This window comes from Ornithorhynchus anatinus, chromosome 3, assembly GCF_004115215.2.
Source record: "Ornithorhynchus anatinus isolate Pmale09 chromosome 3, mOrnAna1.pri.v4, whole genome shotgun sequence".
NCBI classification, from domain to species: Eukaryota; Metazoa; Chordata; class Mammalia; order Monotremata; family Ornithorhynchidae; genus Ornithorhynchus; species Ornithorhynchus anatinus.
In genome coordinates this window covers 111,625,865-111,652,979 of record NC_041730.1, presented here as the reverse complement: position 1 = coordinate 111,652,979, position 27,115 = coordinate 111,625,865, and the positions used below count along the sequence as shown (strand labels likewise).

General features: G+C 45.4%; 1 protein-coding gene across 1 annotated transcript; it reads right to left on the bottom strand.

Moving 5' to 3' along the window:
• Nucleotides 1–456: 456 nt before the first annotated feature.
• RPP30 (ribonuclease P/MRP subunit p30) lies at nucleotides 457–27,115 on the bottom strand. Its single transcript, XM_007672660.3, has 11 exons — nucleotides 27,014–27,115; nucleotides 25,323–25,378; nucleotides 23,211–23,267; nucleotides 22,211–22,285; nucleotides 21,900–21,971; nucleotides 19,810–19,899; nucleotides 12,145–12,261; nucleotides 10,292–10,321; nucleotides 9,638–9,675; nucleotides 8,591–8,670; nucleotides 457–1,052 (listed from the first exon to the last, which is right to left on the bottom strand). The coding sequence occupies exons 1-11, from the start codon at nucleotides 27,093–27,095 to the stop codon at nucleotides 946–948; spliced, it is 804 nt and encodes a 267-aa protein (XP_007670850.1). The 5' UTR covers nucleotides 27,096–27,115; the 3' UTR covers nucleotides 457–945.

The following is a 27,115-nucleotide window of genomic DNA, read 5'->3' as shown; positions in this document are numbered from 1 at the left end:
CATTTTACAGATGAGGTAACTGAGACTCAGAGAAGTGAAGTGACTTGGCCACAGTCACACAGCAGACAGGCGGTAGAGCCGGGATTAGAACCCTGGTCCTTATGTCTATTGGGTGACAAATACCACGATTATTTTTTATTATCATATTATTATGATGATGTGGCAGAGCCAGGATTAGAATTTAGGACCTTCTGACTCCCAAGACAGAACTGTGCTCTACCCATAATTTCATTATGTAATTATGAAATGTTTCAAAAAGCACTTTGAGAACCCTGATTTCCACCCTAATTCCCTCATTGTTTCTTCTGCTCCCTCTCTTCAGGGGATCACCTGGATCTACCCAAGGCATTATGGATGGGAGGTGGGGAAGCTGATATGGAGGTCAAAAAAAAAAAAATTTGGTTTGGATGGGTTGGGAGGGAAGAGGGAGAAAATGAACAAGATTATTTAGAGGAGTTTAGTTAACACAATGCAAATTTTAATTTTTCTTCAGAGAATTCTGGAATAGCTGCAGTATAAAAATAAATAGTATTATCGTTCATTAGGCACTATCTTACCCTATTTCAAAGCCTGGTACAGGTTATTGTATACAGTAGAAATGGGGAGCTTAGGAGAAAAAAGTGGAAGTTTTCACATTGTGCTTAGGAAAACCATTTAATGAATTTCACATTTTCTCATTCCAGTAACCCCCGCCCCTCCTATAATTTTTCATGTTCAGAAGGAATACAAGTCTATTTCTTCTTTCTCCATTTACTATCAGGCTTTTACTGATGGACGCCTAAGTTACATTCGCTTTCTTACTTGCATAAAACAGCAAAGTTTGGCAAAAATATTGATTCCTTCACAAGCTAAGTAGGTACTCTTGAGAAGGAGTTTTTGTGTTGGCTGACGACTCATGCAGTGGCAGAAAGGAAGGGTGGCCTGAGGGAGCCCAAGAGATTCTTTTCAATCTTCACACTTGGCTCTCTTGCAGGCTGGACCAGCGTCAACATCTTCAGACGTCTGCGGCTTCCTCACCGTGTGGACGATGCCAAAAGCAGTCTTCCTTGTTTCTGGAATAAAGGAGAGAGGATTTAATAGGTCCTGGGACTAGCTGCTTACATGTGAGGGCAAGCAAAAATGCAATCAAAGTGTCTCTAGTGCTGGTCTGCTCCTTGTGGGCAGGGAATGTGTCTACCAAATCTGCTGCATTGTAATAATTATAATGATGGTATTCGTTAAAGGCTTATTATGTACCAGGCACTGTACAAAGCACTGGGGTGGATACAGGCAAATCGGGTTGGACACAGTCCCTGTCCCACATGGGGCTCACAGTCTCAATTCCCACTTTACAGATGAGGCAAGTGAGGCCCAGAGAAATGAAGTGACTTGCCCCAGGTCACACAGCAGAGAAGTGATGGAGCTGGGACTTGACTCTCTCGCAAGCACTTAGAACAATGCTCTGCACACAGTAAGAGCTCAATAAATACCACTGATTAGACAACTTCGGTAACATTTCCCTGATCTCCAACAGCCTCTACTTCATCCTAGTCCTCAACTCCTCGGCTGCCTACGACACTGTGGACCACCCCTTTCTCCTGGAGACATATCCAACCTTGGCTTCACTGACAGCGTCTTCTCCTGGTTCTCCTCCTATCTCTTTGGCGACTAACTGTGGGACCCATTTCTCTTTCTCTTCTGTCATCTATGCACTTGGGCTGTACCTCTTATTAATAATAATAATAATGATGGTATTTCTTAAGTGCTTACTATGTGCCAAGCACTGTTCTAAGCACTGAGGTAGATACAAGGTAATCAGGTTGTCCCATGTGGGGCTCACAGTCTTAATCCCCATTTTACAGATGAGGTAACTGAGGCCCAGAGAAGTAAAGTGATTGCCCAAAGTCACACAGCTGACAAGTGGCAGAGCCGGAATTAGAACCCATGACCTCTGACTCCCAAGCCCGTGCTCTTTCCCCTAAGCCACGCTGCTTCTTAAGCACTTTAATATTAACCCCGGCCAACAGTCTCAGAACACTTAAATGTGCATATCTTTATACTCTGTCGTTTCCCTGATCTGTAATTTATTTTAATGTCTATCTCCCCCTCTAGTCCGTAAGCAGGAATTGTGTCTACCTACTTTATTACATTCTCCCAAGTGCTCAGTACCATGCTTTCCACACAGTAAGTGCTCGGTAAATACGATTGATTAATTGTTGATTGATGTCTCACAGCTCCCAAGACAAGATCATCATATACCACGACACCAGAATTCTTTCTTGCACCTGCACTCACCCATCATCCAACCTCAGAGGGGCAGACACCCCAATGCCTCTGTTGCCTCAAGCTATGGGGCGTTCATCCCCCAACAATTCGGAGGAGGAGGGGAGGCGAGGGTGGGGATGGGGAGGACTCGGACCAATCTTTTCCAGGTGAGCCGCCCCAGAGATCAATGATGGCGTCTGCCTGTGGGGGTGAATGGAGCCCACCGCTGGAGCCCAAACAGCTTTCTTCCCACGGCTAGTCTTCGCGGGGGCCCGGACACCACCCTGGCGGGAACCAGACATCAGGAACTCCGGGGACCTGCAAACGCCGAACCTTTGGAAGCGTCAATGTGTTGGAGAAGGGGCCGCGGTTTGAAACCCAGGACCGTGCTTGGAGATTGGACTGCTCCCCCAAGGGCTGTTCATTACAACTTACTTATTCATTTATATTAATGTCTGTCTCTTCCTCTAAACTGTACGCCCGTTATGGGCAGGGGACATGGTCGCTAATCCTGTTGTACTGTGAGAGTAATGATCACTGTGGCATTTGTTAAACATTGACTTACATGCCAAGTATTGAGCTGAACATGGAGAAGCTACAATCAGATTAGATCCTGTCCCATACAGGGCTCACGGTCTAAGGCGAAGAAAGGCAGATATTTTAACCCCATTTTACAGATAAGGAAGTAGAGGCACAGAAGGTAAGTGACTTGTCTAGGTCACCCACAACAGGCGAATGGTAGAGCTGGGATTAGAATCCAGGGTTTCCAGGCCTGTGCTCCTTCCACTAGGCATCTTGCTCTTTCATTCACATACTTTCCATTCCGCTTGCTTTTCACTGCTATTTTTTTACTGCTCCTACAGTTTACAGCCTGTAATTTATTTCTCTTTCCTAAGTATCCTTTCTCTCCCACCAAGAATGTGCGATGAGCTGGGGCAGGGTCCCATTTCAAAGATTTTGTTTTCACCCCTGCTTTCAATGCAGCACTAGCACAACGAAATCATCAATAAAGTACCATACTACCACCAGTCTAAGAAACCCCAAACAAATGGGGCAGTTTGGCCACCTCCAGCCCATATGTGGATTCCCCAAGGTCATTAGTAATAATGATGGGATTTAGTAAGCACTTACGTGTCACCTGACACCGTCCCCATCCCACACAGTCTAAGCAGGAGGGAGAACAGGCACTGGATCCCCATTTTACATATGAGATAACTGAGGCCCAGAGAAATGAGTTGCCCAAGGTCACACAGCAGGCAAGCAGCAGAGCCGGGATTAGACCTAGGTACTCTGACTTCCAGGCCCTTGCTCTTTCCTCTAGGACACAACTGCTCCCAGCTGAGTCTTTCGTCATGACCTGGTCTGGATACCGGACATTCCTAGAAAGGTCCCCGGGAGACTTTGGAGTGTTACCTACTGAGCTGCTCAAGGAGAGGAGCCAATTACTACTCCCACTGTTGCTTCCGCTGGTCCCACAGTACCAGGGGGCAGATCTGGTGCCCCTTAGCTGGCTCTCCACTCCACATCTTCATTCCTCCCCGACTTCAGCCCAGCCGGCTCGCTTCGCTCCTCTAACATCAACCCACTCATCGGGCCTCCTTCTCATCTGTCTCGCTATTTACTCACTCCCTCTTTCCCCCGTTACATCCAACAGACCACTCATCTCCCCATCTTCAGAGCCCTATTAAAAATCACATCTCCTCTAGGAAGTCTTCCCTGACTAAACTTTCATCTTCCCAACCTATTTCCCTTCCTACTGCGTCACCTGTGCACTTTAGTTATTCAACTGTATTTATTTCATTCGATCGTATTTGAGTGCTAACTGTGAGCAGTGCACTGTACTAAGCGGAGCACTGTACAAAGCACTTGGGAGAGTACAATATAACAGGAAACAGGCACGTTCCCTGCCCACAACAAGCTTACAGGGGAGTCCACATCCCCTAAATCCCCTAAGCACTCAGGTACCTGGCCCTCCCATACCTGCTCTTCTGTACAGATCTTTGTAACTTAATGTGTGCCCTCCCCGGCTATACTGTAATTTCCCTGAGGGCAGGGATCGTGCCTACCGAGTCTAGTGTACTGTAGTGTACAGGCGCTTAATACAGCACTCTGCACTTAGTAAGCACTCAATAAATACCACCGACTGACTGAAGGCCCACTAGGAGGTGACGTAGAAGTCTGTCCCAGACTCGGCCTCGGTGAGAAGGCGATCCGCCCTATACTGTCGGACTGGTGGCGAGAATCCCAGGGGAAACAAAGTCATCGCATAACTGACTGGACTGTCTGAGCCCATTTATATACTTTGGCCACCCCCTCTGCTCCACAATGGATCACAGTTCCTTCCTTCGTGGTCCCTGCTGCTTCTGTGGCGAGCTCCTGGAAACCATCTGGCTCCTTTATTTGCTACCACGCATAAACCTGGACTTTACAACTGCTGAAAAAGGAAACCTGAATCATCAGGCTCTTTGATCACTTCCCAACTTGTTTCTGCTGCCTCATCGGGTTCATCTAGCATTTATTTCCAAAATAAACTTTCTCCTGCTGAGCTCCCTCATTTCTAACTTGTATCATCTCTGTCTTTCCTGAAGAGATGGAAAACCAACTGCATCACTCAAACACAAAAGGACCCAGAGAATCTTTCCCCGCATAAGGTCAGCTCACTGTGGGCAGGGAACGTGTCTGTCGACTCTGCTATATTGTAATCTAGCACAGGGCTCTACACACAATTAAGCACCCAATAAATATGAGACTGATAAAGTACACAGGCTTCTCTACTTCTACTACGGTAGTTACAGAATTCAGGTCACCTGAACTGAGACTAACCTGGATACTCAAAAATAAAAATTGTTGACAATAAACAAAATCAGGTAAGGGCTTATCTGAGGACAAAACTGCAGTTAGCAGTTTTCTGAATTTTTATCATCAACGGTACTTATTGAGTACTTAGTACATGCAAAGCGCTATACTAAGCGCTTGGGAGATTATCTGATCTTCCCTAGTTCGCAGCTAATAGGTATTTAGCATGGGACGGGGGTAGGAGATCGGTTTATTGTGTTAATAGTAACAGTAATATAGTACTGATAATAATAATGGTATTAAACAAGTACTAATAATTGCAGTATTTGTTAAGCACTTACTATGTGCCAGGCACTGTACTAGGCGCTGAGGTGGATACAAGCAAATTGGGTTGGACACAGTCCCTATCCCATGTGGGGCTCACACACTCAACCCCCATTTTACAGATGAGGAAACTGAGGCTCAGAGAAGTGAAGTCACTTGCCCAAGGTCACACAGCAGACAAGCGGAGCTGGGATTAGAACCCTTGACCTTCTTACTCCCAAGCCCGTGTTCTAGTCACTATGCCATGATGCTTCTCTAGCATGCGTCAAGCACTGTGCTAAGCACTGGGGTAGACAGAAAATAATCACACGGATAAGATTACCAAGGGGCCCTCGGTAAATTATCAAAACCTTGGGCCAGAATGACCAATCAATCAATCAATCACAGTATTTGCTGAGTGCTTACTCTGTGCGGGGCACTGAACAAGAGGCTTGGGACAGTATCATACAGCTGATGAAAAATCTCTGCCCTCAATCTAATAATGATAGTACTGATAATAATAATTGTGGTATTTGTTAAGCGCTTACTGTGTACCAGGAACTATACTAAGTGTTGGGGTGGAGAGAGGCAAATTGGGTTGGACACAGTCCTGTCCCACGTCGGGGTCATCTACCGACCACGACAGCGTCAGAAAAATTCAGCCGACAATTCTCAATAAATGGAAACTCCACATTTAGTAACTAGTTTATAGATGTCCCTGGGCTTCCCATTTGTGCGAGGAATCGATACACGCTTTAGAACTACATGTATTAGCACTCACTGGAAGAATCCTACAGCATCTAGCATCTTGCGTGTTTGCTACTCATAATGCCTGAAGTGAGTGATAAGCTTTAATATCCCGGCTAGACTACTGTGTCAGCCTTCTCTCTGATCTCCCTTCCTCTTCTCTCGCCCCGCTCCAGTCTATTCTTCACTCCGCTGCCCGGCTCATCTTCCTGCAGAAACGCTCTGGGCATGTCACTCCCCTTCTTAAACACCTCCAGTGGTTGCCTATCAACCTTCGCTCAAAACAAAAACTCCTCACTTTAGGCTTCGAGGCTCTCCATCACCTCGCCCCTTCCTACCTCTCCTCCTTTCTCTCTTTCTACCGCCCACCCCGCACGCTCCACTCCTCCGCCACCCACCTCCTCACCGTCCCTCGGTCTCGCCTATCCCACCGTCGACCCCTGGGCCACGTCCTCCCGCAGTCCTGGAATGCCCTCTCTCCTCAGCTCCGACAATCTAATTATCTTCACCTCTTCAAATCCCTACTTAAAGCTCACCTCCTCTGAGACGCCTTCCCAGACTGAGCTCCCCCCTTTTTCCCTCTGCTCCCTCTACCCCCCCCTTCCCCTCTCCACAGCTAAACCCTCTTCTCCCCCCTTTCCCTCTCCCCCCCCCGTCCCACCCCCTCAGCACTGTACTCGTCCACTCAACTGTATATATCTTCATCACCCTATTTATTTTGTTTAATGAGATGTACATCACTCTGATTCTATTTATCTGCCATTGTTTTTATGAGATGTTCTTCCCCTTGACTCTATTTATTGCCATTGTTCTTGTCTGCCTGTCTCCCCCAATTAGACCGTAAGCCCATCAAAGGGCAGGGACTGTCTATCTGTTGCCGATTTGTACATTTATTCCAAGTGCTTAGTACAGTGCTCTGCACATAGTAATCGCTCAATAAATACTATTGAATGAATGAATTTCAGTGCAGTAGTTACAAATGTGTCAATCCATCAATCGATGGTATTTCCCGCATGGTTACTATAATAATAATAATAATAATGTACTATGTGCAGAGCACGGTACTAAGCATTTGGGAGAGTACAGTGTGGCAGAATTAACAGATGTGTTCCCTGCCCAAAACGAACTTACAGTTTAGAGGAGGCAAATATATCTGTAAACATATTAGTTACAGATGTGTTTTCAGAAATAAAAATTCTACTTGGGTCAAATACCCAAATTCATTGCTAAGCAGGGGAAGGTACTCTTCAAAGCAGTCACGACAGTCACAATTTGCCCCTAGATTAGAGTAACCAACTTATGTAGAGAATGCGTAGCTTGATTCAGAGTTCAAAAATCAAACACAGTGTTCAAACAAAAACCACATATCAAGACAGGCAACCATGCTAATGGATCTGCTGCTGATATTAAGATGGATGGTACACAAGTCCAATTACCTCTAAACATCAAATCATGTACAAATCTATTTGTAGTCAATGTATTCCGCAAAAAAATAGCCAGGCTTCAGTTACTGTCTGGATCCTGTGAATTCATCTGCCTCTCACCCTCTGCTATATTCATAATGGCTCATACCAAGGAAACAGCAGAGAATGACTGAGTGTGCAAGATCCTGATTTGAAACCAAATTTTCATTTTCTAAAATCTGTGCATTCACCTTCTTCTACAGTCCCCGATCCAGGAGTGAGCAATGTTGGATCACAAGAAAAACTACAAAGAAAATGATTTCAATAACAATAATAGTAATAATAATAATTATAGTACTTGTTAAGCCCTTATTATGTGCTAAGCATAAGGCGTAGTGGATAGAGCGCCGGAGTCGGAAGGTCATGGGTTCTAATCCCAGCTCTGCCACCTGTCTGCTGTGAGACTTTGGGCAAGTCACTTCACTTCTTTGTGCCTCAGTTATCTCATCTGTAAAATGGGGATTACAATAGTGAGCCCCATGTAGGACAACCTGATTACCTTGTATCTACCCTAGCACTTAGAAGAGTGCTTAGCACATAGTAAGTGCTTAACAAATATCATTATTAATTAATTAATTCTAAACACTGGGGTAGATACAAGTTAATTAGGTTGGACACAGTCCCTGTCCTAAATGGGAGTCATAGTCTTAATCCCTATTTTAGAGGGAACTGAAGCACAAAAAAGCGAAGCGGCTTGCCCAAGGTCATACAGCAGCCAAGCTTTAGAACCCAGGTCCTTTCGACTCCCAGGCCCAGGCTCTATCCATTAAACCACGTTGCTTCTCCAGACACATGAATTCCAACAATCACTTGGGGAGGAAACACTGCAAGGCAGAATAGCCTTCCAAACTCAAATCCAAGTAAGGTACATGTCAGGGAGAAAATTCTGAGATAACAGATAAGAGCCTGAGGAAATGCTAATCCCAGTGAACTACCTCCAGGAAATGTGTGCCCCCAGGATTTGATGGGGGAAAATCAGGAGAGACTTTAACAGAAAAGCAAACACACTTAAACGTTAAACAGTTACATCATCTCACCTCCATGAAGAAGGGCCGCTCTGCAGTTGGTGGACACTGCTGCCTTGGCATCATTTTCAGACAGACCAAACAACAGCCCTCTGTCCCGTTGGTCAAGGATTCCATCACTACTCAGCCAAGGAGACGGGCCTGCACCAGCCGGTGACTCAGAGCTAGCAAACCTGCAATTCTAAATGCCGGTTCCTCACAGTGGGGACCCAGGCTACCACAGGGACTCCCACTAGATCTCCCACCGGAGCCCCCCACCTCCTCCAGAGCTCCCACCAGAGTTCATCAGAGCCTCCACTGAGACTCCCCCCAGACCCAGAGGCCCCACCCGAGCTCAAACTGGAGCTCACATAATGATGTGTACATATATCTATAATTCTATTTATTTATCTGGATGCTATTGATGCCTGTCTACTTGTTTTTTTGTCTGTCTCCCCCTTATAGACCATGAGCCCGCAGTTGGGTAGGGACCGTCTCTATTTGTTGCCGAATGGTACTTTCCAAGCACTTAGTACAGTGCTCTGCACACAGTAAGCACTCAATAAATACGACTGAATGAATGAACTCCCACTAGCGTCCTACTCACCCACGCTGGAGCTCACAGAATTCTCAATGGAGCTCCCACCACAGCTTCCAAAACACATGGGTGAAGTCTCTCTCAGAAAATACTTCTGCACTCAGCTGGGGTACAATAACCCCTAAGAGTCTGGAACCACCTGGAGAAACTATATTATACAAATCCCCAAAATGAATGAAAGTCCGGGGTTTCTCTTTGAATTGATTTCCTTTAAACGATGAAATAGAATTTCACTAGAAATTGAACTGAACTTGCCTTTTGACTCTCTTCTCCATTCACAAGAAATGTCACAACAGAGTAATAACATCTCTCAAACAATAGGTAAAACAAACCAATAGGAACGATTGCTTAGAGTCAATTAGCCTGTCCAATGAACTTGTCAATAATTTAGAGTTGAGAGATTCAAGGAGAAACTGTTCTCATCCTTTTAAAGTGACATTTCAAAGATTAGTCCCAACAATGTCATATTCAGAAAAGGATACAGATTAGCCACATCATAAGGTCCTCTGATTTCTAAAGGCTAAGACACAAACACACATGGTAAAAAATAGAACATTTTCTCAATTTATGTTAGCCAAAAAGAAGTATAGCATTTACAGTTTTTTAATAGTACTTGTTAAGTGTTCACCAGTGGCAGGCACTTTACTCAGTGCTGGAGAAGATACAAGATAACTAGGTTGGACACAGAGTCCCTGTCCTACACAGGGTTCACAGTCTTAATTCCCACAGGAGGCACAGAAAAGTTAAGTGACTTGCCCAATATCACACAACAAATAGTGGAGCCGGGATCAGAACCCATGCTCTTTCCATTAGGTCAGGCTGCTTCTTAATGCAGTTAGGATTAACAATCACTCCATATTGATTCCAGCCAAAATACCGGAGCAGGACTAAGAAGTACAAATACCGAGAGTGTCAGCATGCTAATGGGTTCCTGAGCTCTGAGGCTATAAACAGAAGTTGAACTGATTAAAAACAAACTAGGAGTTATTTCACTATGAAGGAAAAGAGAAAACAGCACTTCCTTGGATAATGCCAAAACTGCCTGCTGAGCATTGTTCTTTATAATGTGCTTTTGCAGAACCCCATCTCTAACGGATCAAAACACTGAAAAGAAAAACACTAAATGCCAGACTTACCCTTTCTGCAGCACTCGACAGAATTACATTCTACAAAATGAGAAAAGATCAATATTAACCTTAGATAAATGTCACAAAGAAAATGAAGAATGTTCTAATACAAACAGTGCAGCGTAAGACTTCGCCATAACCCAGCCTCTTTTCTACTAAAGATAAGACAACTAAGAGAGTAGTAGAGGGAAGAGAGAAGCCCAGAATTTACATGGAAGGAAAGGCCAAATTTCACACACAGAAGGAAAGAAGTCTAAGGGGAAAGCCATAGGAAAAGGATCATTATGCATCATGAGAGAAGCAGCATGGCTCAGTGGAAAAAGCATGGGCTTTGGAGTCAGAGGTCATGGGTTCGAATCCCTGCTCGGCCACTTGTCAGCTGTGTGACTTCGGGCAAGTCACTTAACTTCTCGGTGCCTCAGTTACCTCATCTGTAAAATGGGGATTAAGATTGTGAGCCCCCAGTGGGACAACCTGATTCCTCTGTGTCTACCCCAGCGCTTAGAACAGTGCTCGGCACATAGTAAGCGCTTAACAAATACCAACATTATTATTATTATCAGTTAATAAGGAGAGATCATTTTTGCCATGAAGAAGCCCTAACATTTTTAGACCATAAATATTTCTTTGGAAAGATGTCAGAAAGGAAATGGAGGCAACAGGTGAAGACAATGTGTTCAAGAAGGTGGGACATTAATAATAATGGTATTTGTTAAGCGCTTACTATGTGTAAAGTACTGTTCTAAGCGCTGGGGGGATACAAGGTGATCAGGTTGTCCCACATGGGGCTCACAGCTTTCATCCCCATTTTACAGATGAGGTAACTGAGGCACAGAGAAGTGAAGTGACTTGCCCAAAGTCACACAGCTGACAGGGAACAGAGTCAGAATTCAAACCCATGGCCTCCGACTCCCAAGCCCGGGCTCCTTCCACTGAGCCACGCTGCTTCTCTAAGAAACCCCAAAACTGGGCTGGTAGAATGTGTGAGTCTGCCCCTTCACAGGGGTGCAAAGTCTCAAAACCCTATGGGAAATGTCATCCCAGGTACGGTTTAGGACGTACTCGCTAGCAGCTACCCCGATAGAATAATAATTATGGTATTTAAGCACTTACTATGTGCTAGGCACTGTACTAAAAGCTAGGGTGGATATAAGCAAATCGGGTTGGACACATTCCCTGTCCCATGTCGGGACTCACAGTTTCAATCCCCATCTTACAGACAAAATAACTGAGGCCCAGTGAAGTGACTTGCCCAAAGTCACACAGCTGACAAGTAGCAGAGCTGGGATTAGAACCCATGACCTTCTGACTCCCAGGCCCGTGCTCTATCCACTACACCATGCTGTTGCAGAAGCACTGAAAGCAGAAGCCCAGAGCTAGTTCTCCATAGAAACCTGCCCCCTGGAACTATCCTGGGATAGCTAGCTCCTTCTAGCAGGGCACGGTCCAAAATGGTGAGGCCCTAGAGCAGCTGCTAGAGGGGTTTGTTTTTTAATGGTATTTGTTAAGTGCTTATTATGTGTCAAATACTGTTCTAAATGCTGAGGTAGGCATAAATTAATTAGGTTGGACTCATTCCCTGTCCCGCATGGGGCTCACAGTCTAATTAAGACGGCGGGACGCTAGAGTTGCCTGAAAGTAGGCCAGACCCGCCCGAGATCCACCAGAGTCCTACGGGAATTTACTGAAGCACAGATCCACTCCGAAGGGATCTCCAGACAACCGGTTTCCACCGGATATTTTTTTACGAACTGATTTACTTTACACTGTCTTTTCTCAGAAGTCAGTTCTGGAGGAAAAGTTCTGGGGGCCAGAGAGGTCATGAGAGGGGAGAGGAAGAGAGGAGAGGAGTGTTATCATACCTTTCCTTTGCAGATCTGCATCAGACTGAGGGCATTGGAGATGGTGTATCTTCTCATCGTAGAGTCTTTGATGGCTGGGGTGTAAATAACTTCAAAGGCAATACCTCTGTCGATTGCCTTCACATGAGAGAAATAAAATAATCAGAGGCTAAGAAGGAAAACATTCCCCAGCTGCTCCACTTCCAGTGCTGGGATTTCTTTTTCAGTCATGAGAGCGTATGAGACAGTCATCAAAAGGAAGAGAGAACAATAAAATCCAGATGACTGATGGGGCTCTTCTCTGACAGAGGGATGTAAATCTCAGCTGAGGAGAGGCAGGGAGCAAACAGATGAAACCAAACCAATGCCAGCTCAGACCAGTGGTTTCCCCAGCCCATAATCTGAGGAAATTTGCATTTTCCCCTTTCTCCCGTCCAGTTCACATGGTCGAAGACAGCACCTTGGAAAATATTTTCTTTAAAAAGATATTTATTAAGCCCTAACTATGTGTCAGGTACTGTACTAAATGCTGAGTTAGATGTAGGATAATCAGGTTGGACATAGTCTCAGTCCCACATGGGGCTTCACAGTCTTAATCCCCATTTTACAACTGAAGTAACCGAGGCACGGAGAAGTTTAAGTGATTTGATGACTGTGATATTGTTTTACGTTTACTACGTTCCAGGCACTGTTCTAAGCTCTGAGATGGATAAAAGCAAATCAGGTTGGGCACAGTCCCTGTCCCATGTGGGGGTCACAGTCTCAACCCCATTTTACAGATGTGGTAACTGAGATATAGAGAAGGCACGTTGCTTGCCCACGGTTACACATCAGACAAGGGGCAGAAGTAGGATTAGAACCTAGGCCCTCTGACTTCCAGGCCTGTGCCCTATTCGCTTAGGCCATGCTGCTTCCCACACTTATATAGCACTCATTTTAGTTTTGAAGAAAGGAAATCTGATGTTGTCTATGACTGTACCTTATTCTAGTTTGATAAACCCTTTCAGAGTATTCAGAGGGGCTCAAGGAATGCCTGATTGTTTCTTGAAATAAACAGACCTATTTTGGGTTGAGTTAAAATATAAGCTTACAAGCAACCCAGAGTTGTGTTGTCAAAAACTGTTTAATGCAAATTTCTTTGAGATCATTACATGATCATTCATAAGAAGCTTTCTAAAGTGTCTCTACATGAATTGTTTTCAAATCTTACAGACCAATTGTTCTGGATTGGGAAAATCACATTTTTCTCTGATAGAACAGTTTCAATGAGGAATATAAAGTCCTTATATACTAAGAGAAAGCACATAAGAGTTGGAATCAGAAGAGATGCAACTCTAAAATTAGGTAGAGCTTTTGAGAAAATAGCTGAAGAAAACAGGGTTGAGTGCTAAGACTATGTGTTCTTCCCAAGATTTTTTGGTTCCGAAGAAACTAGTTTCCAAAGAAACTAGTCCTGAACCTCGTCTATCAATCAATCAGTGGTGTTTACTGAGTGCTTATTGTGTGCTGAACACTGTACTAGGTGTTTGGGAAAGAACAACAGAGTTGGGAGACACATTCCCTGCCCGAAAGGAACTTCAGTCTAGAGTAGGAGACAAGCATTCAAATAAATTATTGGTAGAGTATAGAGTATAGAGAGATTTTTTATGGCATTTATTGTTTACTAGGTGCTGAGCACTATACTAAGTGCTGGAATAATAATAATAATAGTAATCATTAAGCGCTTACTATGTGCCAAGCACTGTTCTAAGCACTGGGGTACATACAAGGCAACCAGGTTGTCCCACGCAGGGCTCACAGTCTTAATCCTCATTTAACAGATGAGGTAACTGAGGCCCAGAGAAATGAAGTGCCTTGCCTGAGGTCACACAGCAGAAAAGTGGTGGAGTGGGGTTTTGAACCCACGTTCTTGGACTTCCAAGGCCAGGCTCTTGCCACTAAGGCAAGTTGGACACTGTCCCTATTCTACACAGGGCTCACAGTCTAAGTAGGAGGGAGAAGGACTTAAGTCTCATTTTATAGATGAGATAACTGGGGCACAGAGAAGTTACATGATTTGCCCGAGGTCACACAGCAGGCAAGTGGTGGAGCGGGGATTAGAAGCCAGGGCCTCTGACTCCCAGACCCATGTTCTTTCCACTGGGCCTTGCTGTTTCATGTACTTAAGTACTGTGGGGCCGGGGATAGGGTGAATATCAAGTGCTTGAGGGGTACAGATCCAAGTGCATAGGCAACATAGAAGGGAAAAAGAAGGGGGAAAAAGAAAGGACTAGTCAGGGAAGGCCTCTTGGAGGAGATGGAATTTTAGGATGGCTTTTGAAGGTGGGGAGAGTGGGGGTCTGCCATAAGTGAAGGGGGAAGATGTTCCACACCATAGTGGGGACACGGGCAAGGGGTTGATGATGAGATATATGAGACTGAGGAAGCAGCATGGCCCAGTCATCTCGAGGATGTGTTTCGGAGCCAGAGGACCTGAGTTCGAATTCCGACTCCACCACTTGTCTGCTGTGTGACCTTGGACAAGTCACTTCTCTGTGCCTCAGTTTTCTCGTTAAAAGGCGAATTCAATTCTACTCTCTATTTAGATTGTGAAGCCCCATGTGGGACAGGGACTGTATTCAACCTGGAACTACCCTTGTGTTTACTATAGTGCTTGACAGATGGTAAGCACTTAAAAATATGATGATCATCATTATTACTGAGGTACAGTGAGAAGGGTAGCATTAGGGAAGTCAACAATGCGGGTTGGGTTGAACTAGGAGATCAGCAAGGTAAAAAGTTAGGTGATTTGAGTGCCTTAACGCTGATGGTAAGGCCTTTCTGCTTGATTTGGAAGTGGATGAGCAACCACTGGAGGATTTTCAGGAGTGGGGAAGATGTGGACTGAACAATTTTAGAAAAATGATCCAGGAGCAGAGTGAAGTTTGGACTACAGAGGGGAGAGAGAGGAGGGAGGGAGGTCAGCAAGGACGCTGAGGCAATAGTCTTGGTGGGATATAAGAGTTTGGGTCAGTGTGATGGCAATTTGGATGGAGAGCAAGGGCAAATTCTAGAGACACTGTAGAGGGTAGAACCGACAGGATTTGGAGATGGATTGAATATGCACGTTAAATGAGAGAGGAGTCGAGGATGATGTCAAGGTTGTGGGCTTGTGAGACAGGCAAGATGGCGTTGTAATAAACGGTGATGCAAAGACAGGGAGAGGACAGGATTTGGATGGGGCGATGAAGAGTTCTGTTTTGAATATGTTAAGTTTGAGGGGCCAGTGGGACATTCAAGTACAGATACCCTTGGAGGCAGGAGGAAATGAGGAACTGCCAAGGAGAAAGTCAAGGATGAAGAGGCAGATTTGGGAATCATCCACGTAGAGGTGATAGTTGAAGCCGAAGGACCGAATGAGTTCTCCAAGGGAGTGGGTGTATAGATGGAGACTAGAAGGGGATCCATGAGGGTCACTGAATCATGAGGGACTCCCACATTTAGGGAGCGGGAGGCAGAGGAGGAGCCCGTGATAGCGACAGAGAGTGAGCAGCTAAGAGACAGGGATGACGGGGTCATTAAAGTCACTGTTAGCTAACGTTTCCAGGAACAGGGGTTAGTCCAGAGTGTTGAAGGCAGGTGAGAGGTCGAAGAAGATTAGGATGGAATAGAGGCCGCTGGATTAGGCAAGAAGGAGGTCATGGCCAATGTGCATCAGGCACAGTATGCAGAGTGAAAAACCTTTTTCTGTTTCTTTCTGTTGGCTTGATATAGAAAAGGGGGCTGATAGGTAGCGGGATTTCCCTGCTTCTAAGTTCCTGGCTGTTGTAGCCAAGAATCTGGGATTTTAGCTTTTTTAGGGGGCTAATCAGAGTGCTGGGTGATGACGAGAACACTCATTTCCCAAATAGGACAGCATCACTTGTAGCACTCAGGCTGGACAGATGTGAAGATGATTATATGGCACTGGGCAAGGTTGTGCAGTCTCATGATAGATGGTTTAATGAGAAGAGTATCAGACACATCTCTTTTTTTTGGGGGGGGGGGGGGGGGGAGTCCTTTCATACCAGACCAGCTGGGAGTCAGAGGATGGTTTTGCGGACAGACGATCCCTGGGAACGATCTTTCTAAATCTGCCTTCTCTGCCAAGAGGCCTTCCCTGACTAAGCTTTCCTTTCCACTTATATCCATATCCATCATTTATTTATTTTTATTATATTTTATTATGTCTCTTTCCCCTTCTAAACTGGAAGCTTGTTGCGGGCAGGGCATGTGTTAGTAATATTTGGAGAGTGTACTCTCCCAAGCATTTAATACAGTGCTTTGCACACAGTAAGTAGTCAATAAATACCTCCCAACACCCGCAAAAAAGTGGCTTCTGGAAATACTGCATTAACCTCCCTTGACTGCATATGCTCCTGCCATTTTCCAGCTCTGACTGGAGGACAACTGTCTATTTTGGGTTCCCACTGTTGTCATTTCTTGCTCCCCAGCTCTACGCTGGCCTGGGTGTCATTATGGTGCTTGGTAAGTGCTTATGGGGTGCTGAGCTCTCAGTGGTGACACAGGAAATGGATGAGGGGACAGTGGGGTCTGCTGCTATTGAGGGATCAAAGATATTCCGTTTTGGGACTACACCTGTTCTCCTTACCAGCTGTGTCCCAATGTGTGCTGCTAGGTGAACGCAGCGTGGCTCAGTGGAAAGAGCATGGGCTTTGGAGTCAGGGCTCATGAGTTCGAATCCCAGCTCTGCCACTTGTCGGCTGTGTGACTGTGGGCAAGTCACTTAACTTCTCTGTGCCTCAGTTACCTCATCTGTAAAATGGGGATTAAGACTGTGAGCCCCACGTGGGACGCCCTGATTCCCGTGTCTACCCCAGCGCTTAGAACAGTGCTCGGCACATAGTAAGCGCTTAGCAAATACCAACATTATTACAAGAGATTGGGGATGGCTCAGGGCAAACCGTCACTACTTCTGCAAGAACGACCCAACAGTGTGTCCTGCCAACGGAGAGTGTACCTTTCCTCTTTGAACCACTGGTGCCCAGGCACTTTGGACTATAGGTTTGTTATGGGTAGGGAATATGTTGTACTGGGCCCCTCCCAAGGGCTTATTACAGTGCTCTGCACAAAGTAAGCACTCAATAAATACCACTGATTGATAGATCGATGGGGCATGGTGCATTCTGAAGGGCAAAAGGGACCAGAAAAGGTGCCTTACTGTAATTCTTATGGGCATGAGCAGGTGTACAAGAGATTGTCAGAGTAACACTCCCAACTATGCTTTTCACACATCCTCAATTTTTTTTAAAGTACGTGTTTAATTTTTTTCTATAGAACATGTTAAGTGCTTACTACGTGTCAGGCACTATACTAAGGGTTGGGGCAGATACAAGCTAATCAGGTGGGATACAGTCTGCGCCCCACCTAGGGCTCGCAGTCTTAATCCCCATTTTACAGATGAGGTATCTGAGGCACAGAGAAGTGGTGTGACTAGCTGAAGGTCACACGGCACCCAAGTGGTGGAGCTGGGATTAGAACCCGGGTCCTTCGACTCCCAGGCCCACGTTCTATCCACAAGGCCATGCTGCTTCCCAAGTTCCTAGTATGGTGCTTGGCATGCTTCAATAGCGGGAAGCAGCACATGTGGTGGATACAGCACGGGCCTGGAGTCAGGAGGTCACCGGTTCTAATCCCGGCTCCTCCGCTTGTCTGTTGTATGTCCTTGGGCAAGTCCCTTCTCTTGTCTGTGCCTCAGTTACCTCATCTGTAAAATGGGGAAAAGGGAAAGGAGACGGTGAGCCCCACTTGGGACAGGGACTGTGTCCAACCAAATTTGCTTATATCCACCTGAGTGTTTACTACAGTGCTGGCACATAGTAAGTGTTTAACAAATACCACAATTATCATTATTAGTAATAACATTAACAATAGTAATACTGCTCTTCCATAGAGAGATAGCCATAGTGAAGCTTTATTCCCTCCTCTTTTCCAAGTTCCAGGCTCTCTGGAGCCTTCCCTCCTTCAAACACCTCCTCTGCATCTCAACTACTATGCGGAAGTGGCAGAATGGCCCTCTTTCTAGATCCTTCTATCGTCTCAGGATCCCTAAGATGGATCCCTAATATGGGGTATTGGGGTATATGGGGTAAGAGCTGGTCTGCTCCTTACTGTCTGGGACGGCCTCAAAATATCAGTGCTCCACACAGTCATTCAGGAATGTGAAGAGAGTATGGCATCACCGATAGTTAAGCAATGCATTCCTGCTTCGGGAGGGTTCTGAGCAGGGTTCAGAGCAAGGAAGAAAGTAGAAGGGCTATGTTACCAAGAGGATAAGCTGCCACCTAAATTCTGCCGCTTCCCTTATCTGAAATTTTTTTTTTTCCATCTCTCTTATTAAGATTGTAAGCTCCGTGAGGACCGGGATCATGTCTGCCAACTGTGGGCAGGGAATGTCTCTATTATTATACTGTACTCTCCCAAGTGCTTAGAACAGTGCTCGGCACACAGTAAGCGCTCAATAAATATGATTTAATGAATATTGTACTCTTCCAAGTGCTTAGTACAGTCCTCTGCTCACAGTAAGCACTCAGTAAATACTATTATTATTATGGTATTTGTTAAGCACTTACTATGTGCCAGGCACTGTACTAAGTGCTGGGTGGATACAAGCAAATCAGGTTGGACACGGTCCCTGTCCCATGTGGGGCTCACAGTCTCGAGCCTCATTTTACAGATGAGGTAACTGAGGCCCAGAGAAGTTAAGTGATTTGTTCAAGGTCACACAGTAGACAAATGGCGGAGCCAGAATAAGAACTCATGACCTTCTGATTCCCAGGCGTGTGCTCTATCCACCATGCCATGCTGCTTCTCCCAGCATCTCTCTAAATAGAGAATTTAGTGTTGCTACTAAGGCCCAGGAAGACCTCTCGGTTATAACGGAAGTAGAATCAAGGTCACTGCCCTTTGGGTGTTAATTAGCATCCAAGTTGGCAAGAGCTGGGGCACTGAGAGGACAAGAACACCCAAATCAGAACTAACCAATCAGTTGGTGAGCACTGTAGCTTAGCAGGGACCCAAGGAGACCCTTGTATTCTAAAATACTACAATTCAGACTTTTTAGCAATTCAGATTGACCTCCATTACCCAAATTGGTTAAGGTTTCACCATTTCAGGAAAGAGATTTTGGAGTATTTTCAAAGTTCTTAGCTCAGTGGATATCACTGGAGGAGAAAATGAGAAGCAGCGTGGCCTAGTGGAAAGAGCACGGGCCTGGGAGTAAGAGGACCTGGGTTCAAATCATAGCTCCACCACCTGTCTGCTGTCTGTCCTTGGGCAAATCACTTCACTGTGCCTCAGTTACATCATGCGGGACTGTGAGTCCCATGGGGAACATTATTAGCATGTATCTACCCCAGCGCTTAGTACAGTGTTTGGCACACAATAAGCACTTAACAAGTACCTTAAAAAAAATTACAGACATAACGGGCTGCAGGTGTAAGATCCGTAATCATAACTATTAATGTAGTTGTATAATTGTTAAAGATTTCTGCTGGACACAAAATAGTGAGCAAGAAAGGATGGTATTTCTTATATTCTTAGGCTTCAGTTTATATTCCAGTCAAGCATGTTTTTGCCACCTTCACTTTTTTCCACCTATAGTAAAAGTTCAACAGTGAAAGAATTTTATAAAGTGCCAAACCTTACCACATTGATAGGGGGTCTTCGGAAGTAAAACGGCAGCTTTTCTGTTACACTTATGCATACCAGATCCACATCTAGGTTTGTGCAAGCAACCTATAGCAACAAAACAAGAAATTTTTTTGTTGTTAGAGCAAAAGAGAAGGTGCTACGGAGAAATAACACAAGCGAATATGGGGTATTGGGCCCAAAAGGCAGCCAACAGAACTTAGCCTTTCCTCAGCCACAAAGCATCTTCAGGAGCCTGACCTAGAAAAGCAGGCTGGCCTAGCAGAAAGAGCATAGCTCTGGGAGTCAGATGACCTGGCTTCTAATCACATCTCAGCCACTTGCCTGTTGTGTGAACTTGGAACTAGGAATGGCCTGAAGAAGGAACCCCTTCTCACTCCCAAGTGTAATTTTACCCCTATATCTACCCCTTCTTTCTCTGCTATTTCCCTCCACTTAAGCCTCTAATCCCTTCATCTCACAAACAAGCCTTGCTCCCATCCTTTTTCCTCCTCTCACTCCTATCTCAACCTCTCTTCCCAACCCTACACCCACCACCCACAATGATCCGGGCTTCTTCTCAGCTACTTTCCCCTGCTTTAAAAAAAAAAACCCCAAAACAAACAAGAAAACTCAATCATGTCTCCTCCTCCACCTCCCTTTTCCCTTTCCTGGCTAACTCTCTCCCCACATTACATCATCTTCTCTTCATACAGAGTCTCTTGTACTTAGATGATTTGCTTTTTGTGCCTAGGGCATCACTCATTCATTCAATTGTATTCACTGAGAGATTACTGTGTGCAGAGCACTGTACTAAGCACTTGGGAGAGTACAATATAACAAACAGGCACATTCCCTGCCCACAATGGGCTTACAGTCTAGAGGAAGCTCAACTATCCACTTGTCCTAATCCATTTCATATCCTGTTTTGGTGGGCCCCATTTTCAATTTTTTTGGGTCGCTCTGCATCCTACTGCTGCCCTCCTGAGCGGCCTACATTCTGGCCCAGATTGGAAGCAGCTGTCAAAGTCAGGCTTGTGCATCATCCTATTGTGTTAAGTTCCCTCTAGACTGCATTAAGCACTGGGGTAGATACAAGCAAATCAGGTTGGACAGAGTCCAGGTCCCACATGGGGCTCAGTCTTAAACCCCGTTTTACAGATGAGGCACAAGGAAGTGAAGTGACTTACTCAGGGCCACACAGCAGACAAGTGTCAGAGCCAGCATTAGAACCCATGACCTTCTGACTGCCAGACGCATGCTCTATCCACTAGGCCAGGTTGTTGTACTGTACTCTCCCAAGCCCTGAGTACAGTGCTCTGCACAGAGTAAGTACCAGTACTATCGACTGACTGAGCCTCTGTTTTCCAAGGCCCTTCCTCCCTCCTCTCTAAGACACCAGTGAACACTCAAGCTATGTCACCAACAAGATTGAGGCCCTAAGTATGCTTACCCTCACCCTGCTCAAGACTGTCTCTCTCCTGCAGCCACCCTGTTCTCCTTCCCCGCCGTTTACAGGGAAAAGGTGCCCATCTACTCCAGAAAGCCAACCTCTCCTGTTGGCCCATAAAAGGCATGAGACCTTTTAGACCGTAAGCCGGGTGTGGGTAGGGACTGTCTCTCTTTATTGCCAAATTGTACTTTCCAAGTGTACAGTGCTCTGTATACAATAAGTGCTCAATAAATATGATTGAGTGAATGAATGAATGAATTAGACTGTTTCGATCCTAATGCAGGCCTTACCCAAGCATTACAGGTCTGCACCAACATCCGATCACGCATCTGTGATGGAGCCAAGACATAAGGTCACAATAATAATGACGGTATTTGTTAAGAGCTTACTATGTGCCGAGCACTGTTCTAAGTGCTGGGGTAGATGCAAGGCATTCAGGTTGTCCCACGTGGGGCTCACAGTCTTAATCTCCATTTTACAGATGAGGTAACTGAGGCATAGAGAAATTAAGTGACTTGCCCAAAGTCACACAGCTGACAAGTAGCGGAGCTGGGATTAGAACTCACAACCTCTGACTCCCAAGCCCATGCTCATTCCACTAAGCCATGCTGCTTCACAAAATTAGAGTATGCTTTCTTCAACATCTCCTACTTACATGGAAGAGTTTTTCTGTCTTCGGATGAACAGCGACAATGTCGTACAACCTGACACGTGAAGATGTTGCTCTCTTACCGAAAAAAAAAAAAAGGGAGAAATATCATATACTCATGGAAAATGCATGAAATACTACCAAACCTTAAGTCGTAATACAGACGCTGATAGTTAACTATAGCCGCTCACCCTCGCCCATAGGTATGAGACATCATGCTACAATTCAATACTTGCCTAATTTTGATCCCCATATATCAAAAAAAAATTAAAATCTGCTACAGAAAGCATAGTGAGGAGGGTAAAAAATGTACTTACCAAAGCATTGCAGTGAGATGGATCCGAGACTATGAGGGTTAATCTAGTTAAAATTTTAATTGGTTTTGATTTCCCCTGTAAGCAGAAGATTGTAAGGTATAAAAAAGGTTATGAATAGTGGGATTTGACTTACTGGCATTCTTACAATAGTTTTGCTCATGAAAACCCTCTCACTGTTTCAAAAGTAAGCAATTGGGAAAAGATGGTTTAAAAACAACTGAAATGGTACATAGTTCCTGTCATATAGGGTGAAATTCAAGAATACTGTGGGAGTCTACAAAGTCTCCTGAAGCACGCTTTCAGCCATCTGCAATGTTTGTCCCTTAACCAAAGGTCATTAGCACCTTCAGGGAATCAACTTACCACTACTTAAAGTCAGTCTCCAAAAACAATAATAATAATAATGTTGGTATTTGTTAAGCGCTTACTATGTGCCAAGCATTGTTCTAAGCATTGGGGTAGATATAAGGTAATCAGATTGTCCCACGTAGGGCTCAGTCTTCATCCCCATTTTACAGATGAGGGAACTGAGGCACAGAGAGGTTAAGTGACTTGCCCAAGATCACACAGCTGACAACTGGCTTAGCCGGGATTAGAGCCCATGACCTCTGATTCCCAAACCCATGCTCTTTCCACTGAGCCACGCTGCTTCTCTAATGAATTCGGAATAGCGGCAACTAGTTTACTTTACAGTGAAAAATACTGTTAACAGCATTAGCATTAACAGCATACTGTTCAGCGCTTAGAACAGTGCTTGGCACATAGCAAACGTTTAACAAATACCATCATCATCATTATTATTATTATTGCAGCTCAGATAACCAGTACACAAATGCATGATGGTATCTTCATTCTCTTATTCTTCCATGGCATTCTAACCACTCTGCTCTGTGACAAACTCATTCTTATCTTTTCTTTCTAATCCTATTTTTCTAAAACTAGCCAAGCAGTTAAGGCCAGTCAGATAAATAAGTTTTTTCAACAATAAAATGACACTTACCTGGATAATAGGCAAGGTTGAAAAGAGATCTGAGGGAGATATTGGTTTGCCAATTTCCTATCGCAATACAAGGATGAAAATGGAATTAGTGGTTTTAAGAAAATGCAGAAAATTTTACAAGAAAGAAACTGAATTTCAGTTCAACCCAAACTGGTTTTAAAATTTATCCTAAAAAGATACCTATTTACAAACACTTGAGTCTACATCACATAATCTACCAAACTAGATTAATGTAGATAAACTAGGTAAATGTAGCAATCAATCGATCGATGGTATTTGTTGAGCACTTACTGTGTGCGGAGAACTCAACAATGAGGTTGGGAGAGTACAGTGTAACAAGAGTTGGTAGACACGTTCCCTACCCACAAGCTTATAGTCTAGAAGAGGTAGGTAATATTTTTGTTGTTTTTCATGCTAGGAGCCCCCAAAGATGTTCCCAGGGGTATTTTTTATCCTGAAATGCTCTATGTGAAAGAGAGAAAAAGGCGCTGAGAATTATGAAATGAGTTATAACTAGTTAGGTCGTTCTGCCCTATTAAGTTTGGAAGAACCGTACCCCAGAAGAAATTAGGTGTCGGGTCAGAAACTGAGTCTCAGTAGCCAAGTTTTTTTAGTTTGTTTTATTTTTATGGCATTTCTGAATCACTTAATATGTGTCAGCACCATGCTAAGTGCTGGGGTAGATACAAGCTAAGTAGCATGTAGGCCCACGAAGGATAGTCCGTGTCTCATATGGGGCTAACAGTCTTAATCCCCACAGAGCAGTTACGGTCACACAGCAGACGAGTGATGGAGGGAGGATTAGAGCCAGGTCCTTCTGACTCCCAGGCCCGCACTCTATCCACTAGGCTACACTGCTTGCATTCACTTCAAGCAAAGACACTGATGTGCTTGAAGGCCAATGGCTCTGGTTTCATTAAAGTGATCCAAAGTAAATCAGGATCCTCATTTAAATTTCCACAAACTGTGGCCACATCACCACCAAAACTGTAATGCCTTTTTGGAGAACTGACGGCTAAGGGAGAGGAGTGGCGGACCCACCATCTGCTCTCCTTCGCCTAAATCTAGCGACCTCATCTATACCCAGCCACTGTAAACATACAATCTCTCTAAACATAAACCACATTTTTAAATTTAAGATTCACCTTTGTTATAGTTCACTTTCACCAGTATCTTTTCTAATAATGATGGTTTCTCTTAAGCACTTACTATGTGCCAAGCACTGTTCTAACCGCTGGGGTAGATACGTAGTAAACAGGTTGTCCCATGTGGGGCTCACAATCTTAATCCTCATTTTACAGATGTGGTAACTGAGACACAGAAAAGTTACGTGACTTTCCCAAAGTCACACAGCTGACAAGTCGTGGAGTTGGGATTAGAACCCCATGACCTCTGACTCCCAAGCCTGTGCTCTTTCCACTAAGCCAGGCTGCTTTTCTCTAATAGTAATAATGATAATAATTACGATATTTGTTAAGCATTTACCGTAGTAATGCTTAATGGCCAAGCACTGTTCTAAGCACTGTGGTAGATACAAGATTATCAGGACACAGTCCCTGTCCTAAATGGGGCTTACATTGAGGAAAACTGAGCAATAAAAAAGTTCAGTGACTTGGCCAAGGTCCCAAAGCAAGCAAGTGGTAGAGCAGGGCGGGATTAGAAGCCAGATGTCCAGAGACCCCACCCTATATTCTCCCCAGTAGACCGCTCTGCACAGTTGAATAATCTAATAGTACTAATTGTGGAATGCATTATGTGTCTACTAGGTGCTAAGCATTATGCTAAACCCCAAGGTAGATGCAATCAGACCAGACATAGTCTCTGTCTCACAGTCTATGGGGAGAAGGAGAACAGGTATTTAATCCCCATTTTACAGAGAAGGAAGAGGAGACAGAGAGGTTAAGTGTCTTGCTCAAGCTCACACAAAAGCAAGTGGCAGAGCCAGGATAAAATCCAGGTTCCTGCCTTCCAGTCCTACACTCTGTCCACTATTGGTTCTTTATGTGTCTGACTACATAAACAGTTTTCCCCGGCCTGATTTCTTCATTCACCTCCTCCCATCCCCACCACATTTTATTTCGTGCTACCAAAATATTTCAGACAAAATTTTACCTGCTTTTTTTCACTGAAGTCGACAACATGATTAATGGCAACAGTTGAATACCCAACTAAAAAAAAAACACATACACAAAGAATAAGTAACTAAGGCAAATGATCTAAAACAACTTCAAGAGGGGGGAAAGGTCAGAAGGGAGAACTGGACCCCTAAAACCTGCGACTCGACTCTTTAAACGCACGTATTTAAATTCAGTTGGTTGTAACTTCACAATATTGCTAAAGTTTTCCCTTTCCTTTTCATCCAAACCGGTACCTTGTTGACCCAAGTGCTTATCAAATCAGCCCAAAATTACAGCATCAGCCTCCTCGCTGACCTCCCTGCCTCCTGTCTCTCCCCACTCCAGGCCATAATCCACTCTGCGGCCCAGATCATTTTTCTAAAAAAGCGTTCAGGCCATGTTTCCCCACTGCTCAAGAACCTCCAGTGGTTGCCCAACCACCTTGGCATCAAACAGAAACTCCTTCCCATTGGTTTTAAAGCACTCGGGTCAATCACTGGTATTTACTGAGCACTTACTATGTGCAAAGCACTGCTCTAAGCGTTTGGTAGAGTGCAATGCAAGAGAACATGCCGACTGTTTCCTGCCCATAATAAGTTTACAGCCTAGAGGGGGACAGACATGCAACCTCCTAACTCACCCTGTTGCTCTCCTACTACAGCCCAGCCCGCTCCCTCCCCTCTTCTAATAATAATAATGACGATGGTATTTGTTAAGCGCTTACTATGCGGCAAGCACTGTGCTAAGCTCTGCGGTAGATACAAGGTAATAATAACAATGTTGGTATTTGTTAAGCGCTTACTATGTGCCGAGCACTACTCTAGGCGCTGGGGGAGATACAGGGTCATCAGGTTGTCCTATGTGAGGCTCACAGTTAATCCCCATTTTACAGATGAGGTGACCGAGGCACAGAGAAGTCAAGTAACGTGCTCACAGTCACACAGCTGACAAGTGGCCGAGCCGGGATTCGAACTCATGACCTCTGACTCCCAAGCCCGGGCTCTTTCCACTGAGCCGCGCCGCTTCGACGGCCAAAGGGCAGAGCAGGATTAGAACCCAAGGTCTCCAACGCTCAAGACCGTGCTCTTTCCCCTGAGCAGCGCTGCTTCGACGCCAACCTATTCCCTGCCCCTCACTCACTCATTTAAGCAGCGTGGCTCCGTGGCAAAGAGCCCGGGCTTGGGAGTCAGAGGTCATGGGTTCGAATCCCGGCTCTGCCCCTTGTCAGCTGGGTGACCGTGGGCAAGTGACTTCACTTCTCTGCGCCTCGGTTCCCCCATCCGTAAAATGGGGCTGAAATCCGGGAGCCTCACGTGGGACGACCTCATTCCCCTGGATCTCCCCCAGCGCTCAGAACGGTGCCCTGCACGTAGTAAGCGCTTCATAAATACCGAGGGGATGATGATGATTACAAGGCGATCGGGGGGGGGGTCCCGCGTGGGGCTCCCGGTCTTCATCCCCATTTTCCCGATGGGGTCCCCGAGGCCCAGAGGAGTGTGAAGCGACCGGCCCCAAGTCACGCAGCTGCCAAGTGGCGGGGGGGGGCGGGATTCGAACCCACGACCTCCGACTCCCCACCCCGCGCTCCTTCCCCGAAGCTCCCCCCTGGGGAAAGCCCTTAAGGGGCACCCTGCGTGTCATCTCCTCGAGGGCTCGGGGTGGGGGGGAGGGTGGGTGGAGGCTCACGCTGGGCCGCCGTCTCCACCAGCTCCCGCAGCGCCTTGAGGTCGCCGCTCCGCTGCACGTTGAGGTCGGCGAAGCTCGCCATGCTGCCGGCGGGGGGCGCGG